This window comes from Aythya marila (genome assembly GCF_965140915.1).
Source record: "Aythya marila genome assembly, chromosome: 1".
NCBI lineage: Eukaryota > Metazoa > Chordata > Aves > Anseriformes > Anatidae > Aythya > Aythya marila.
The window spans coordinates 117,963,672-117,979,176 of record NC_139042.1 but is presented as its reverse complement, the minus strand read 5'-3'; the positions used below and the strand labels follow the sequence as shown (position 1 = coordinate 117,979,176).

Here is a 15,505-nt window from a genome sequence, read left to right as displayed (position 1 = left end):
GAAACCTGAATAGTAAATAATGTGATTTTGGTGGTTTGGGAAATACCAATATGTTGAAGATGAAAATTTCTGAGTTTGAATGCAGGTCAAAGAAAATACTTTTTTTTTTTTTTCCCATTTCGCCTTTCTCCAAGATTTAAGTGTGAGAACTGTAGTGCAGTTTTGAACAGAGGAATTTGCAAAGCAGAGCTTGCTTTCCACTTGATGTATTGGTGTTTCCATTGTAGCTGCATATGGATGTCTGCAAGAATACTGCACAAGAGAAAAGAGTGTAACATGTCACTTTATCTCAGAAGTCCCAGGAACAGAAGTGATCAGCAGAGATTGATTCTTTTTATTATGATACGGTTAATTAAAAAGGGAAGCATCAGTTGAAAAGGGGTTTGTACTTAAAGCACTGTGACCGGGTGGCAGAAGTGTTCCTTTCATCATGAAATCCTTGTTTAGGCATATGCGTCTAGGTTTCAGTGGCAAGCAATCAGACAAGAAAAATAAATTGAAGGCAATTTGTGTCAGTTTTCCTTACTTAACACAAAAAACATCTTTTTCTTTTCTGCAGGGGACCATTATCTACAAGTCTCTTCACATTTAAGACAAGTGGTAAGCATTATCACTACTACTACATGTCAATACTTTCATATGAATTCCCTGTGTTCCATTACTTAATTTTGTTCTGCATAGTATTTTCACCGCCTTCCTCGGTAGTGTACATTTTTGAATTGTTTTACTGGCATGTTTTGATGATTAATCATCACTACATTTAAATATGCAGTGTTTTATGAGTAAATAGAAGAATGCAGTGTGTCATGCTTCAGTGATTGTTTTGTTCAGTTGCTTGTAGGCACATATGCATTTGTTGTGCTATGTTTATGCTCCCCTTATATATGTGTAAGACAATCTAGAACTGCTTTCTCTGTCCTACAGGGTAGTTGTCCTGCCAGTTTATACTTACTTGTCTTTTAAAATATTTTCCTAGTAAAAATCTTTCTTTAGTAAGCTTTGCTTATCTGCAAAAAGAGATTTTTTCATGTTTTGCTCCTCTACTATAATCTGGTTTAAGGTGACTTGACTCCTACACTTTAAGCACACTACTTAAAGCAGAATTAGGTACTTGTTAGTTGGTCTTTATTTCTTCTTTTAGTACAGGAGCAAATAGATATTGACTAGCCAAAAAGAAATTTCGCCAGCAATTTAGGTGTTTTTTTAGCCATTGGAAGAACATGACATGGAAGGAAACTTAGTAGGAATGGTGACAAAAAAATTAACTAATTTCAAGGATGGATGTGTTTGAGCTCAAGGTGATATGGATTTCGACGTTCATTGGTGTATTGTCATCAATTAACATTGTGATACTGAGATGGTTTGAAAACCAAGAAATTATGTAAGCACAAAAAGGAGCAAGTAACCAAGTAGTCTCTTTCTCGTTCCTGAACTAACCATGTGATGGACTTTTAAACAACGACAGCTCCCCTCCATTGCTTCTCTGCTAGTCCTGTGTGGGTGGTAATCGAGAGAATATCCACGTTATTCTTGAGCAGGCATAAAACATTTAGTAACTAAAGATCAGAAGTTTGGTTCCAGCATGGAAGAAGGCAAAAGACTGTGGTTTTTTTTGGTAGTATTGTTACGGAATAAATATAGATGTTAGTTTAATATATGCCTAGCAAGTGTTAAACTCCAAGCAAATAAAACCATTGCATAACTTGGATTTTCACTCTGAATCTTCACCTTTTCCTGTGCTCAGGTTGCTATGGGACACTTGGGATGGAATCTGGGGTAATCCCCGATTCCCAGATCACAGCGTCATCTATTCTCGAGTGGTCTGACCAAACAGGACAAATGAATACTTGGAAACCTCAAAATGCCAGACTGAAAAGGCATGGGCCTCCTTGGGCTGCTTTTGTCAGTGATGAACACCAGTGGTTGCAGATAGACTTGAATAAGGAAAAGAGAATAACAGGTAAGTGAGCCTGATGTGGCATTTAAGATGCATCCAGGAGGTTTGGTTACTAACATCATTTTTTTCCAGTGCTTAATCTCGGATAAAATCCAGAAGATGTTTAATTACCATTATAAGTTCAGTTCCATATCCTAGCTTATGCACCAGAAAGTCTAGAGTTGAACAAGTGGAGTTTCATAGTAAAAAAACACCTCTTTCATCAGAATTTGTTGAAATGCTTCCTGTGTTTATACTGTATCCTTGATGCTTCCTTACTGATTGTTTCCTTGGAGGCTCAAATCCATATCCAGTCAACTCAGTCTGCTGGTACCTCTGATGTGGGTGTACTGACTGATGTTTCTAGGTTTTCCCTGCTGCCCTCCACAGCCACAGTCAATCCAGTAGTGAAGATGGGAGCAGTTGCTGTGCTCTGTGTGATGAGCAGCAGGCTGAGCAAAACAGCTGGCAGCTTCCCCTTCCTGAAGGGGAACATGGACCGTGAGTCAGGGTTGCTGGACCCTCCTGGCAGAGCCTGTTGTGTTGTCCCCCAGCAAACGGACCAAACAACGCAGAGTGATGCAGCCAGAGCCTGGGTTAGGCTCTGCTCCTTCACAGGGATTGCGGTGGACCTTCTGTCATGGCTCTAGTCGCTGTGGTTGTTTGCAGAGACAGCTGGATATGCTGCGTATCCAGTTCAGTCTGGGTGGCTTCACGTTCTGGAAGCTGGGGAAGCTTGTGGTTCCCTGTTGCTGCTGATGGCAGCGTGGCCCACGCTGAGTAGTGAAGCCCTGAGGCACTTGCAGTTTGGGGTTAACTTCAGGGATAGCCTGCTTGAAAGTAAACCCAATGTCAGTGCATCTATCTTGTCTTCTGTGCTAATGTTAGTGTTTTCTATTTTGACTTAATTGTTCAGAGGCAATCGCTGTTGTTAGCGGACATGCTTGCAATCTGACTAAAGTCCAAACTCAAGTTGCTGTAGGTCAAGCATGTTTTAGAATCCTGGGCTTTGAGGCTACCCTGAGACATCCTGTTTTGATCAGTTTGGGTCTGTCTCCTAATCAAATGCATGAACTGGTCCCTGAACTCAGCTGCATACCTTGCTGTCAGCACCTGGGCTTCCTGCCCTTAAACAACTTAAGTTTACCTTTGGCATCGCCTCCTTTGGGACTGTTCATATTTTACATTACTCCTCTAATGCCTCTGCTAATAACCTTTCACAAAGCTGCTTTCCGTGTGAGTCTTTCTGCAGCTCTGAAGTGTCTGCTTTAGGGGGCTACAGTTCTTTTTGGTGGTGATTTTAGGTTGGCAGCACAAAAGCAAGGAACAGAGGTGCTATCTCGGCACCTGCAGGCAGAAGCAGACCATTTTCACCAAGAAATGGGGACTAAGTGCTTATGAAGGCTATATTATGAGAATTAAAATTTAAAAGTAAAATGATTATAAAGTTTTAGGAGTTTCAGACCCTGTCACCCTGAAGAAACTTTTCTAAATGTAACTGGACCAGTAGAGATTATAACTATCTAACTCCAGATTAAAAAGTTGATACGTTAATTATTTTTTTTTTTACAAACTGGTGACAGTTTTTGTATAACTGGGCACTTTTATTTTCACAGGTATTATAACTACTGGATCAACCTTAGCAGAGTACTACTACTATGTGTCAGCCTACAGAATTTTATACAGTGATGATGGACAAAAATGGACAGCATACAGAGAGCCCGGCATGGATAAAGATAAGGTAAAAATTGCCACACATTTTCTAGGTATGTTCTTTGGAGATTCACAATTGTAAATATGGCCAATTTTGGTACAGTGAAGAAATGTTAAATAACTTTTTCAGTGTAATTTTTAATCATAAACAGCATCCATGCAGAAGGAAATCAGAAAACGTGCAGATATGTAGGGCTTTGAAGTAGTGTTCAGAAATTCAGAGGTGATTTTTTGACTGTTTGGGAATGGGAATATTCTGGACAAGTAACTTCTGTTGCCAGTGGTAGGCTGCCTGGTACTGTGTCCTTTTCTGACTAAGAAAAATAGGTTGCTTTTTATGTTTGTTTGTATTGGTTTTCCCCCAAATCAGAGTTTAAATTCTCATCATCTTCTAGATTACAGCATAAATGTTAGGGGTTGTATGATTTTCATTCTTTCATAGCACTTCTGTTGATCTTTTTGACCAAGAAGTTTCTTAGTTGTGTAACAGAACAGTCCTTGCAGAGGGGAGGTATCCTAAAAGAACAAAATGGTATGTTTGCATGGCAAATGCATACCACAAGGGAAAAAATGTTAGCAGTAAGATAGATAGTACAAATTAATTTATCAGTATTTAATGTAGACATGAAAAGATGAGAAGGCAGGGCATTGTGCTACCTGTTCTTCCTAGTGCTTCAGATCAGATTTTCTTAAACAAGAGAATATTTGGAATGCTGACTTGAACTAGGATTTTTTCCTTTTTCTTAACATTCTTGGATGCAGTTTACTTCCATAGGCTTGTTGTATCGTGTACATGTGGATATCTGGTAACTTTTTAGGAGAACAAAAACCCAGTCTTAAGAAAGTTAATTCTTAAGTGGTACTTTCTGGGGTTTTCTGCTGGTTTTGTTGATTAAGAATGTTTCAGGGTAGGATGTAGCAACTTGTTTCACTTGTTAAAAGCGACCCTGACTCAGGGAGCTTGTCTACTTCAGGTTTGCCTCCAAATTCTGTTTCTTGTGGTTGTATGACCACGGTCTTATAAGCAGCTGTCCACAAGGAGTTATTCTTTCCTTCCTGCTCCCTGTGGACAGTCCCCAGTGTGTAGATTCAGCAGCCAGAGCATCCTGCAGGTCTAGGAAACTGCGTCACGTGCTCTGGCTCATGACAGGCAGCAGCACCTGCTGTCGTTAACAGTTCCTGAGTAGCTGCTTTGGCTGAGTCTCACTCTGAGCTTCAGACCTCTGCCTGGAGAACCAGAAGGGATTCCAGGTGCTGAAATAAATGATGGTACCTTTCCTGCTGTGTTTCCAACCCTCGTCCTGAGGAAGTGCAAGGTAAAAGTACCACGTTGGTTAAATTGAGAGGTTTCTGAATACTGGACACAATCACAGTGGGGAAACTTACCTGAGCAGGGGTGGCTTTACTGCTGGGACTGGTCCATCTCCTTGAGCCTACACATGTGCTACCAGACTGTTAATACGAAGTATTCGAGGTAAACAAATCCAGTATCTTTTGCTGTTTTTTGAGTGCCCTCTTCTGGCTGTAAAATAAAACCTCAGCTAGCTGCCTAGATTTAGGCTAAGTTAATTTATTTTCCTAGAAAACATTTACAGCTATTGCCTGTTAATTGAGCTTGTTCTTTTCCTTGCAAGTTTGTGAAGTAAAGCAAAATGTGGAGCTTGAGATTACAGGTGATGCATCTTCTTTGCTCTTGTTATATCATTAGTTACCATGTGTGAAGAACTGTACATATCCAAAGGGCCAGCTGTGAAGGGAAGTATTTAAGTAAAAAAGGATTAGTGAGGCTTCAGAATAGCAGATTTTTCCTCTGTCTGGTACAATCTCATTCAATACATCTTTGCTTTTGGACACAAACGCATGCAGGTGTCTCCCTTTGATCCTTATACAACTGTACACCAGACAAATCAGGTGTTGCAATTCCCTGTTTTTCAAAAAATGTTTTAAATTCCTGAAGTTGTTTAGGAGACTAGGAGCTCTTCCAAGGCTTTCCTGTAGTCCTCTATGTAAATGTCTTCTAGAGGTGTATCAGTATTCAAGACAAGCCTTCCTTAACACTTTTATCTATTTAAAAAAGGGAGGGGGAGGTTTGAAAATGCTTGAAGTGGGGAGAAATGACAAGTTCCACTGATGTAAAAGCACAGAGGTAAGCTAAGAGAGTCTGATAACAAATGGAATATCAAAGTGATTTGCTCACCAAATACTTGCAGTTTGTACTGAGCTGAGGCAAATTTTTGTGGGGGGAAAAAAATAATATATATTGAGCTGCAGGCAAAGTTAATTTACTGTCTTAACACTTGACATCAAAAAAACTGACTGTAATGAAAGTAGTACTAGTAAAAAGTAGTGTTACTTTGATACAAAATAAATGAAAATGTTGGTTACTTAGTTGAGATGTAGAAAAAATAATACATCACAAACATGAAGTATTGTATTTAAGTGAGCAATTCTTTTTTTTTTTTTTTTTTTAACTAAATTGACTTATTTGATCAGTCAGTGCTTTCAAACAGGTTGACAATTACTTTGTAAGGAATAACCAAAATTCTTACACTCAAGTGGTAATAGTAATGGGGCTTGCGTGTCTTTTGGGAGTGGGGATAGACAAATTATGTAGGTCACGAGGCTTGATTCTTTTAAGGACTACTAAGGGATTTTTTTGGTTTTGGCTCTTGAATGGCGAGTGTCCTGAAATAATCCTTTTCTTTCAAACTAGTTGAGTATTGCAGTTGTTTAACCCTACAATATCTATTTTTTGAATAAAGTACAAAACACCAACAAGCTGAATTGTTCAGAAGTAGCAAGGTACTTCAGTGTTTACGTAGTAATGTGATTGAACAGAAAAATCCTAAATCTTTTTAATATTTATTTTGTGTGTGTGTTAGTAAGATCTAATTCACTTCTTAATTACATCCAACGTGATTTGCAATATCTGTATCAAGACTTGAAGACATGATCTCAAACCAGTCCTCCACGGAAAACGATGGACTGGTTCGCTGGCATTGGTCTGGCTGTTATATACTGTGTTAAGCAGCTTAGTGCAAAACCTGTCGGCCTACAAGCTTGTCAGTGCGCTTGCTCTGCATCACACATACAGTGACTCTCTGCTTACTGTTTTTAAATTTCAACCAGACAAAACAGTCTTACATTGTCAAATTGGCTAAGTTCTTTATATGCAAGGGCCAGCAGTGAAGGACCAGCTTTAGCTCATTCTTTAGGCAATTTCTGCTTCTTTTTCTCCCATAATCAACTGGCTTCACGTGAGATTTTTGACAGATACGATTTTGCTTTCCTAACATAAATATTAACATAGTATTTTGGTTTGAGTTCTGCTTTGTAGATAGCAGCCGCTAGAGGACAGTGTGACTACATACTGGACTTAATTCTTCCTAAGAAATGCCATAGCCATTCATAGGACAGGCCATGCTTAAACAACTATGCAGTGTGAAGGCACTGGTAAATTCCTGCTTTCGCAGTATCATAATTGCTTGCTCTATTTGAAGAATAAATGACAACAGCAAGAAAGAACGGAGTTAAAATTATTTTTCAGTGCCATAAAAATGCAAGATTTATTTAGCAATAGGCATTACCTGAGTCCCATCAGTACCTTTATTTGAAGTAAGGCAAAGGCTGTAGCAGGTATGTGTGTGTGTCTGTGTGTACACAACTGTTTTTTCTTCTGCATGGGACAGGGTAGGCAGCAGCACAGTTCTGGGGCTGAAATATTCTCAGGATCCTGCACTGCTTATTTTTGCTAAATGAAACATCTAAACCAGTTTTACTTCCTTAGTTGCTATTTATTTGTATAACATAGTCTTTTTTTTCTTCTTTTCCAGATATTTCAAGGGAACACTGAATTGTACCAGGAAGTTCGTAATAATTTCATCCCACCTATTATTGCACGATTCTTTAGGATTAACCCCTTAAAATGGCACCAGAAAATTGCAATGAAAGTAGAATTGCTAGGATGTCAGTTCAGTATAGGTAAGAACTGAAAACCCTTCAATTTTGCAAGACAAGTGGTGAAAGGTGTCAGTAAAGTTTATGTTTTAGGCATATTTTCAATGAGAAAACAATACTGAGCAGAGCAATCCTTCTGTAACTGCTACTGCTGAATTTCTTCCGAAGTTACTACACTTAGCCTGGAAAATAGCTCATTTCGGTGTAATAAGGTGATTTAGAAAGTGTTTCAAAAGACACCAGTCACTTGCTTTCCACGTTTCTGCTTCACGTCTTTTTCCTTATTATTTATATTTTCTTGATACATTTAAAACTTGAAATGTGTGAAACGAGCCTTTCAAAACCCTCTTTTTACAAATATTTTTCTTTTAAAGTCCGCTCTCCTAAACTCACCATGCTGCCGCCACCACCACCACCGCAGAACAATGACAAGAACGATGACTTCAGTGATGACTTCATTCACTCAGTGAAGACGTCGCTGCAGACAGATAAAACAACTTTCACACCTGAAATAAAAAACACCACGGTGACTCCAAGTGTAACCAAAGGTACCCATGCTTAAACAGTGATAGTGTTTGGGAACTGCTGACAGTACTTTGCTATATATTGTGTGCTTTCCGAATTTAACTTTTCTTGACAATTTTCATGTGCTATAGCACACTATCAATCTTTTCATTTTAATATTTACTAGTATATTAAAGATGTATGCAGAAACAAACCCAACCCGATATTCTAAGGAATGTAAATATTATATGTAAACTGAGTTCAGCTTTTAATTACTGAACAATTTTTTTGTTAAAAAGGAGAAGTTGCAACTTGGGTTTCCCTTCAGAATTAGTCAGGAGTAACTGCTTGTTATTTAATCTGGTAATTTTTCAGGACAAAACACTTTTGCCATAGCTTGTCTTTTATGGAACAGTCACGCTGGCATGAAATTCAAAAACCGTCTGGCATCCTCGTTGTTTATCGCAGAAAATTGTCAGCAGAGAGCAAGGTGATTGCAAGCGTAGGCAGTGGTGGAGTGTCCTTTGGATAGCAATGGGACAGGATGGTCTAATGTCACGTGAAGAGCCAGCATAGACAAATAGTGATTAACTGCCGAAGTCCTCTGGTATTTCTTTCTCGTGGGAGGTTCAAACTTCAGTGGTTGCATAGTCCCGGGGTCTTTGTTAGCAACAAAATATATTGTTCTAATAGAAATTCTTATTGATCAAAGCTGTTAATCTTGATGAGAAAACTCTCAAAAATACTGTCTATGCATACATGTAGGAGAGATGTTAATTACTGTTTAAACTGTGAGAGCATCCGGGGGGGTAGCTTAGTTTAGCTGGGTGATCCAGTGGGCTAGATATTATACATGACAACAACACGCTCTACCCAAGTAGTTTTTAAAATAAGAACTGATTTATGAGAAACTCTTGTCTGACACCACTTAATTTATTGGCTTTCAGATGTGGCATTGGCAGCAGTTCTGGTTCCAGTGCTGGTGATGGTCTTCACTACTCTGATTCTTATCTTAGTTTGTGCGTGGCATTGGAGAAACCGGTAAATGAACGGGTTAATAAAGTATTTCACATGAATGTTAGTCTGGTGTGTGGGAATTACATAGTCTGCATATATTGCCACGGGAACCACTTGGTGCACACTTCTAGAATGGACTTTTTTCAGAACCATATTCTCTTTCTGAGAAACTGTTCGTTTATTTGAGTAGCTAGCACAATGAAAAGCACTTCTAAATATTTTCATTTTAAGTGCTTTTACTGAAACTTGATTTCTCCAGTAGCAGCAGGCTGGTGCTTTTACTTTAAACTTGACAGCCAGCTACAGCCAAGGTGACAGTTGCTGAGCATTAATTCATCTTCTGGTAAGCAGACTAATAAAACACTTTCTTTTCTCACAGCAAGAAAAAAACGGAGGGCACGTATGATCTACCTTACTGGGATCGTGCAGGTAACAGAATGATTTTATGACATCATTTACTTAGCATTCTTGGTGTGAAGTGTTTTTCAAATTGCAGTAATGGGCAATTTCTACTAGCAGAAACTTCTCTACTGCTGACTAGGACAGACAGCGGGGACAGTGAGCTTCCTTTCTGAACAGACTGAACTTTTCTGTTTTCTGAATTTTATTCAGGAATGGAAAATACCTCCTGCTCAAGCTTAAAGCTTCAGTCTTTTTTTTTAGTAGACAAAGTGTAGAGTCTCTTAATTATAAGGAGAGAGGCAAAAACCATTTATGAGGAATGTTTTTATACATTTCCTAGTCATATTTCTGGTGGTACTTCTGTCCTGGAAAAAAACTTTCATCTAGTTGTATGAGGTGTGTCAAGTTTTATCTTTTTTCAGCTTCCTATTAGCACGTGGGATTACTTGTATTTCCTTTTAGGTATCTTTTCTGTCTTTGCTGTCCTGTGCCACATTAACTTAACATCAGACAGTTCCACTGCACAGCATGTGGTGCTGCAGCATAAAGAGCTGGTGCAGCAGTTGGGTTTTTACTGTCTGTATGACTGTGCTTCCTTTTTCTGACCCTAAGCTGAAAATTTCCATATTTGTGTTTTTGTTCTCTGGCAGTTTAAGTACAACCTTTATCCTTTAGACAAGAAACCTTTTAATGACCTTATTTTTATTTATTACATGTCAATTTCTGATAGGTCACAGCATCATTGCTTCAGCATGTTAGTGTCATAATATCCTGTATCAAAATGTTAATGATGGATGTACTTATTTTTCTCCTCACTTATTTAAATGTTCAGTAGGTGGGTCTGTTTTAAAAAGGACATTGAAATTTGGTAAAATGCAGTATCAAAAAAAACGCTGTTACACTTCTCTGTAGAACTTCTGTCTGTGCCCTCCCCTGGGCTGCCTCATACAGCAGTTCTGTAGGTGCTAAGGACTGCAGTGGGAGCAGACAGGTTGATACGATGACAGCGATGGTTTCACCTCTGAATCTTCAGGCTGCCGTAAAACATTAAAGTATCCCATTAACACAGCATCATGCAAGTACTGGTAATTTATTCTGCAGTAGTGAGCAAACAAATCAAGACATGGTGTAAAACACTGTAATAGCTTTAACTACAGTATGGATTTATTTTCATTTTCTTTAAATCCATGCGAAGGGTGGTGGAAAGGAATGAAGCAGTTTCTCCCTAGCAAATCAGCAGAACATGAAGAAACTCCTGTACGCTACAGCAGCAGCGAAATCAGTCGGCTAAGACCAAGAGAAGTCCCAGCAGTGTTACAGACAGAATCTGCAGGTACTTTTTTTGTTGTTTTATGGGCTATGCAATATACAGAAAAAGCCAAAAAATGCCAGGAATTTGGCTATGTTTAATACTTTTCTGGTTGCTTTGGGGAGAAGATGAGAAACGAGTAGTTTTGCAGGTAAATGCATATCTTAAAATGCATACCTTTTCAGCTCTTACCTGACTGATGCTGTGATGTGTGTGGATAGACACTGTCCCAAGTTCATGCAGAAGCTGAAAGCTGCTGTACTTGTCCTTGAAAGTCTCTCTAGCCAAACTGATGTGCATTTAAAATAGTATTACCACATTTTCTTTATGCACAAATTGGAAATGTGGCATTTGGTGTCCTGAGCTGACAATGACTTATATCATCCTCTTCATCTGGAAAATGAGGAATTACTGATAACAGCACGTGCCCTTTACTTGTGAACCAGTCATTAGAGGAAGATGACTGCCTCTGCCTTTGGTTCTGTGCTTACGTGAGGGCAGAAATATGCAGACACACAGGAACTGCAGCTTCACAGCAGGCAGAATCAATTTTCTCTTTGGCTGCTTGTCTGTTTTTAACACAGCTAGCCATTTTTCTCACCTCTAGCTTTTGTTATTCAGATTAGCTGTCAAACAAAACCATCTCAGCTGACCATGTGCAGGCTTCTCCCCTCACAGGACAAACCCTCCACCCTAGGGACCACTTCTTATCCAAAGCCAGCCAGGATAATTTCATTTAATTTTAATATTGCAGGGAAGCATGTTTCAAAAAACTTGGTTTTGACCAGATTTACAACATGGGAAATCGTAGCTCACCAGGGAAGAAGTGTAAGCCTGAGAAATCAGGATGTTGTAAGCATAAGCTATCCAACAGCTTTATCTGTTGTGCAAAAATGACTTTTTTTTTTTTTTGCAAAAGTACCTCGTTGTGGCAGACAGACTGACCACTGGTTTGATCTAGGATAGTAATTTCTGTGATGCTGTTGACATTAATGTGTTGCTGCTCTAAGTGTATTTTTATTCTGTTTTGTTGGTGCTTGCGCCACAGAGTATGCTCAGCCACTGGTAGGGGGCATCGTCGGCACGCTTCATCAGAGATCAACCTTTAAACCAGAGGAAGGGAAAGAAGCAAGCTACGCTGATTTGGACCCTTACAATTCACCGGTACAAGAAGTCTACCATGCTTACGCTGAACCACTACCTATAACTGGACCAGAATATGCAACGCCAATAATCATGGACATGTCCAGTCACCCCAGCACTCCCCTTGGCGTTCCTTCCATTTCCACCTTTAAAGCAGCAGGGAACCAAGCTCCTCCGCCGGTGGGAACTTACAATAAACTCGTATCGAGGACAGACAGCGCATCATCAGCACAGGCGCTGTACGACACGCCCAAGGGGCAGCTGGGGCCAGGTGCTGCAGAGGAATTGGTGTACCAGGTACCGCAGAGCACAGCCTACTCCGCCGGGAGTAAGGAGGAACTAAGTTAGCTCGTGCGTAAGGTAGGATGAAGGCAACTGTGGCTTGTTTTTAAAAGCCAGCTGACGGTTTCATTTTCTAATCACACTGTTTTTATATTGTTAGTCTTAAGTAATACAATGTTGAACCAAAAGATGTGGCATTGGAGTCTGGGAAACCAGTAATTCTGCCTTTTCTTAAGCTGTATATATAATTACAGCTTGTCTCTTGCAAAAAACATGGACTTCTTTTTTTTAAACTACTGTACAATTGTCTGCCAGACATGAGAGAAGAATTCTTCAAGATTAGCTTCAGTAATTCATAGATGTGAATAATAAATTGGGAGAAACAACTGTTTTAAGTACAAAAGCCAATAATTTTTTGCTAATGGTACTATTTCTTACTATTTCTGAGGGGAAAAAAGCCCACAATCAGAACTCCTAACTTTCTAAAATCTGTATGTTAGCACTATAGCTCCTAAAATTAATTTTACCCTACAAAATGCATGTACTACCTTGGACTCTAAAAATAATATCAGGACTGATGGCAAAAATCCCATTAACTTCACAGCATAAAATAGTCTTGATAGTAAATTGTTATTTTGGCTTTTGTTCACAGGATTGCTTATTGTAACCTGTGTGTTCCTCATATTTCTCACCATTGTTGTTAGCCTTCTAAAACTGCCTATACAATCCCTTTTCTTTTCTGCCTCATCTCCTTAAGCCACTCACTCTTGATCCCTTCTAGGGATAAGGTAGGTACAGTCTAAGTTTTACAAGCAACTTACCTGACAACTGTTTTTGCGTGTTCCCTGCTCAGTGAAGGCTGCTCTGACCAGCGTCTGCATTCGATTCAAACTTGTACAGGAAGATGCCAGGTGTTCGAGGTGGCTTGAGTTCAGAGAGGTTCCCGCACCCTCAAGCAGTATCTGTTGTTGTACGTTAAGATGTGAGCATATACAAAGAAAAATATGTATATACTTTTGTGAGTGCTTGAGAAAGCACACAAATACTCTAATGGTGCATAGCTTGTGTTAATACATGCATTTAGCACATATGGTACATTTTAGCACAATTGGAAAACTTTGGCCATAGGGCTTTTCTTATGATTGTTCTTAGTAGAAGTATAAACAATTCCAAAACCTTTGCCGAGAACAATTACTGTTCCAAAGAGTGTCAATTTTAGAAGCATTTAATTGAATTTGTATCTTTTTGAATGTTCCAGTTTTCTCTACTGCAGTCAGTCTTCTACTTGAGATAACATAGACTAGTTTTATCTAGGTAATCACAAGATGAAAGCAACGTGGCTATCACTTCTTATCTTGTTAGAAAAAAGCACAGCTTTTTAACATAAACAAGTAGTAGAAAAAAATCTTAAATAGCTTTAATTTTTATTGTAACAGCACTGTTGGGAGGATGCTGAATTAATTTATAAATGTGAAAATCCCTAGCTGCACACTAGCCCAGTTTTATGGACTTTAATGGTTACTGTTTGTTTCTGTGATATAATTCAAGTCAGCCTTGTTTATTGCCCATGGACTTTACACGGGGTGGATAACATCCAAATGCAAACTAAAATACTATTTAAGCCGACTGCCACCATGTGTTTCTTACCAGTATGGGATCCTGACTTAACACTTGAAATTTTTTTGCACAGAGGCTGTATATAACTCAGTAAACCAAATTTTTATGCTCTGCTACCTTAAAACCCAATTCTACATTTTTTTTTGATCATGAGAATGATGCATTTTTTTAGATGTGGGAGTCTAAGCCTAAATCTGAATAGGCAAATAAGTTTGGTATGCAGGACCTAGTCATGAAAAAGGAAATTCCTGCATATAGGTTGCATTTTTGGTGTTACTGAAACATTTTATGCTTGATAAAGCTAGTTTGCAATCTTTATAGTTTTGCTTAAACAGGTAAGTATGTGCTCTTACTCATCAGTAGCAATTATGACTCTGAAATTACCTGATTTTATTTGAAAGGTGCAGAAAGCTATGTTTGCACCAAGCTGTGACATACTTATTCCAGCCAAGTCAAGAAACATTTAAAGCTTTTAGGCTTAGAAAAAAATATTCTGCCATAAAAATGAATGGATATGTTCAAGTCAATAAAATTAACACTCTTGGAAATCTGCATTTAATTTTTACTGTAGGCCAGATATGGTATAACTGTGGGTGTACTGTAGACTAAGATGGTGTTAGAATTAAAGAGTTTCTGTAGAGGGAGTTATTTTCAAGCAACCAAATGCAGTGTCATTTCCTGAGCAGCATAAGCTGTTGACTGGAATGGTTGCTTTAAGAATGGAATTAAGTTCCTTTTCTGAAAGAAATGGGTCTTGTGCTTTGCTCCCTGCTTTCAACTTTGATCATTTTATCTTCTAGGGCTAAGATACATTTGAATATTGAACATTTGGGTTTAAGATGTATGCTATGAACTGTTAAACACTGATACCCAAATGTAATTGCATGACACACCTAAGGTTAGCATTTTCCTGTGTGCAATGCAAGCAGAGGTACATTTAATGGGTCTCTTTTTTACATGTGAAGACATATGGATATAAAATGTATTTCAATCTTGTTTGGCTTGAGTATTCTCCCAGAATGTATGTTCTTACCTCAGCATGTATTGTAGTTGCTCAGTATTTGTATATGTTGCTAGAAATTAGACTGTATAAATAGTGAGTTTTTTAATGTATGTTAAAAAGTATTTTAAATAAATTGTACATACGTATCATGCACAGTATGTCTGTATTTGACAACCTACTGCCAATAACCTCTGGTTTGGAAATGCAAGGGTTATTTTTTAGCTACGATACTACATCTGGGCCATTCCCTGCCTCCAGGACTGACGTTATGCTGTTTCCTGGCAGTAGGTGTAGGTAGCAACCAGGCAAAGAGGAATCCATCCTCGTCATGTCACCAACCATTAGAAGCAGTAAACTGACACTTACCAGAGCTCTCCTCGTGGCGGAAATCCGCTGCTGGGACAAGCGGTATTTGCAGGCAGGCTCTTCCTGGAGTTTGCTGCTGGCAGAATGCTGGGTCTGCGCTACCCTCCGAAGACGAGTTGAGACACCATGCAGGCAGCTGCCCTGGGTTAGTGCAAAGAGAAGATCAGGCTCTGGTCCAGTGCAACCTGCTGCTTAGGGGCAGAGACAATCCCTCAACACCACTCAGCAGACCACCCCCTCTGTACTAGCAGTCAGC

At 39.0% G+C, this 15,505-nt stretch overlaps 1 protein-coding gene across 2 annotated transcripts in view; it reads left to right on the top strand.

The window, feature by feature from the left end:
* The window catches only part of DCBLD2 (discoidin, CUB and LCCL domain containing 2), a 43,606-nt gene extending 28,338 nt beyond the window's left edge, over positions 1 to 15,268 (top strand). For both annotated transcript variants that reach the window (XM_082781998.1, XM_082781999.1), the window contains 9 exons: positions 560 to 600; positions 1,745 to 1,960; positions 3,553 to 3,677; positions 7,483 to 7,630; positions 7,981 to 8,154; positions 9,058 to 9,151; positions 9,507 to 9,556; positions 10,725 to 10,862; positions 11,887 to 15,268. In XM_082781998.1, the coding sequence (XP_082638124.1) occupies positions 560 to 600; positions 1,745 to 1,960; positions 3,553 to 3,677; positions 7,483 to 7,630; positions 7,981 to 8,154; positions 9,058 to 9,151; positions 9,507 to 9,556; positions 10,725 to 10,862; positions 11,887 to 12,329 (1,429 nt within the window). In that variant the 3' untranslated portion in view covers positions 12,330 to 15,268. The remainder of the gene's footprint in view (positions 1 to 559; positions 601 to 1,744; positions 1,961 to 3,552; positions 3,678 to 7,482; positions 7,631 to 7,980; positions 8,155 to 9,057; positions 9,152 to 9,506; positions 9,557 to 10,724; positions 10,863 to 11,886) is intronic.
* Positions 15,269 to 15,505: the final 237 nt, after the last annotated feature.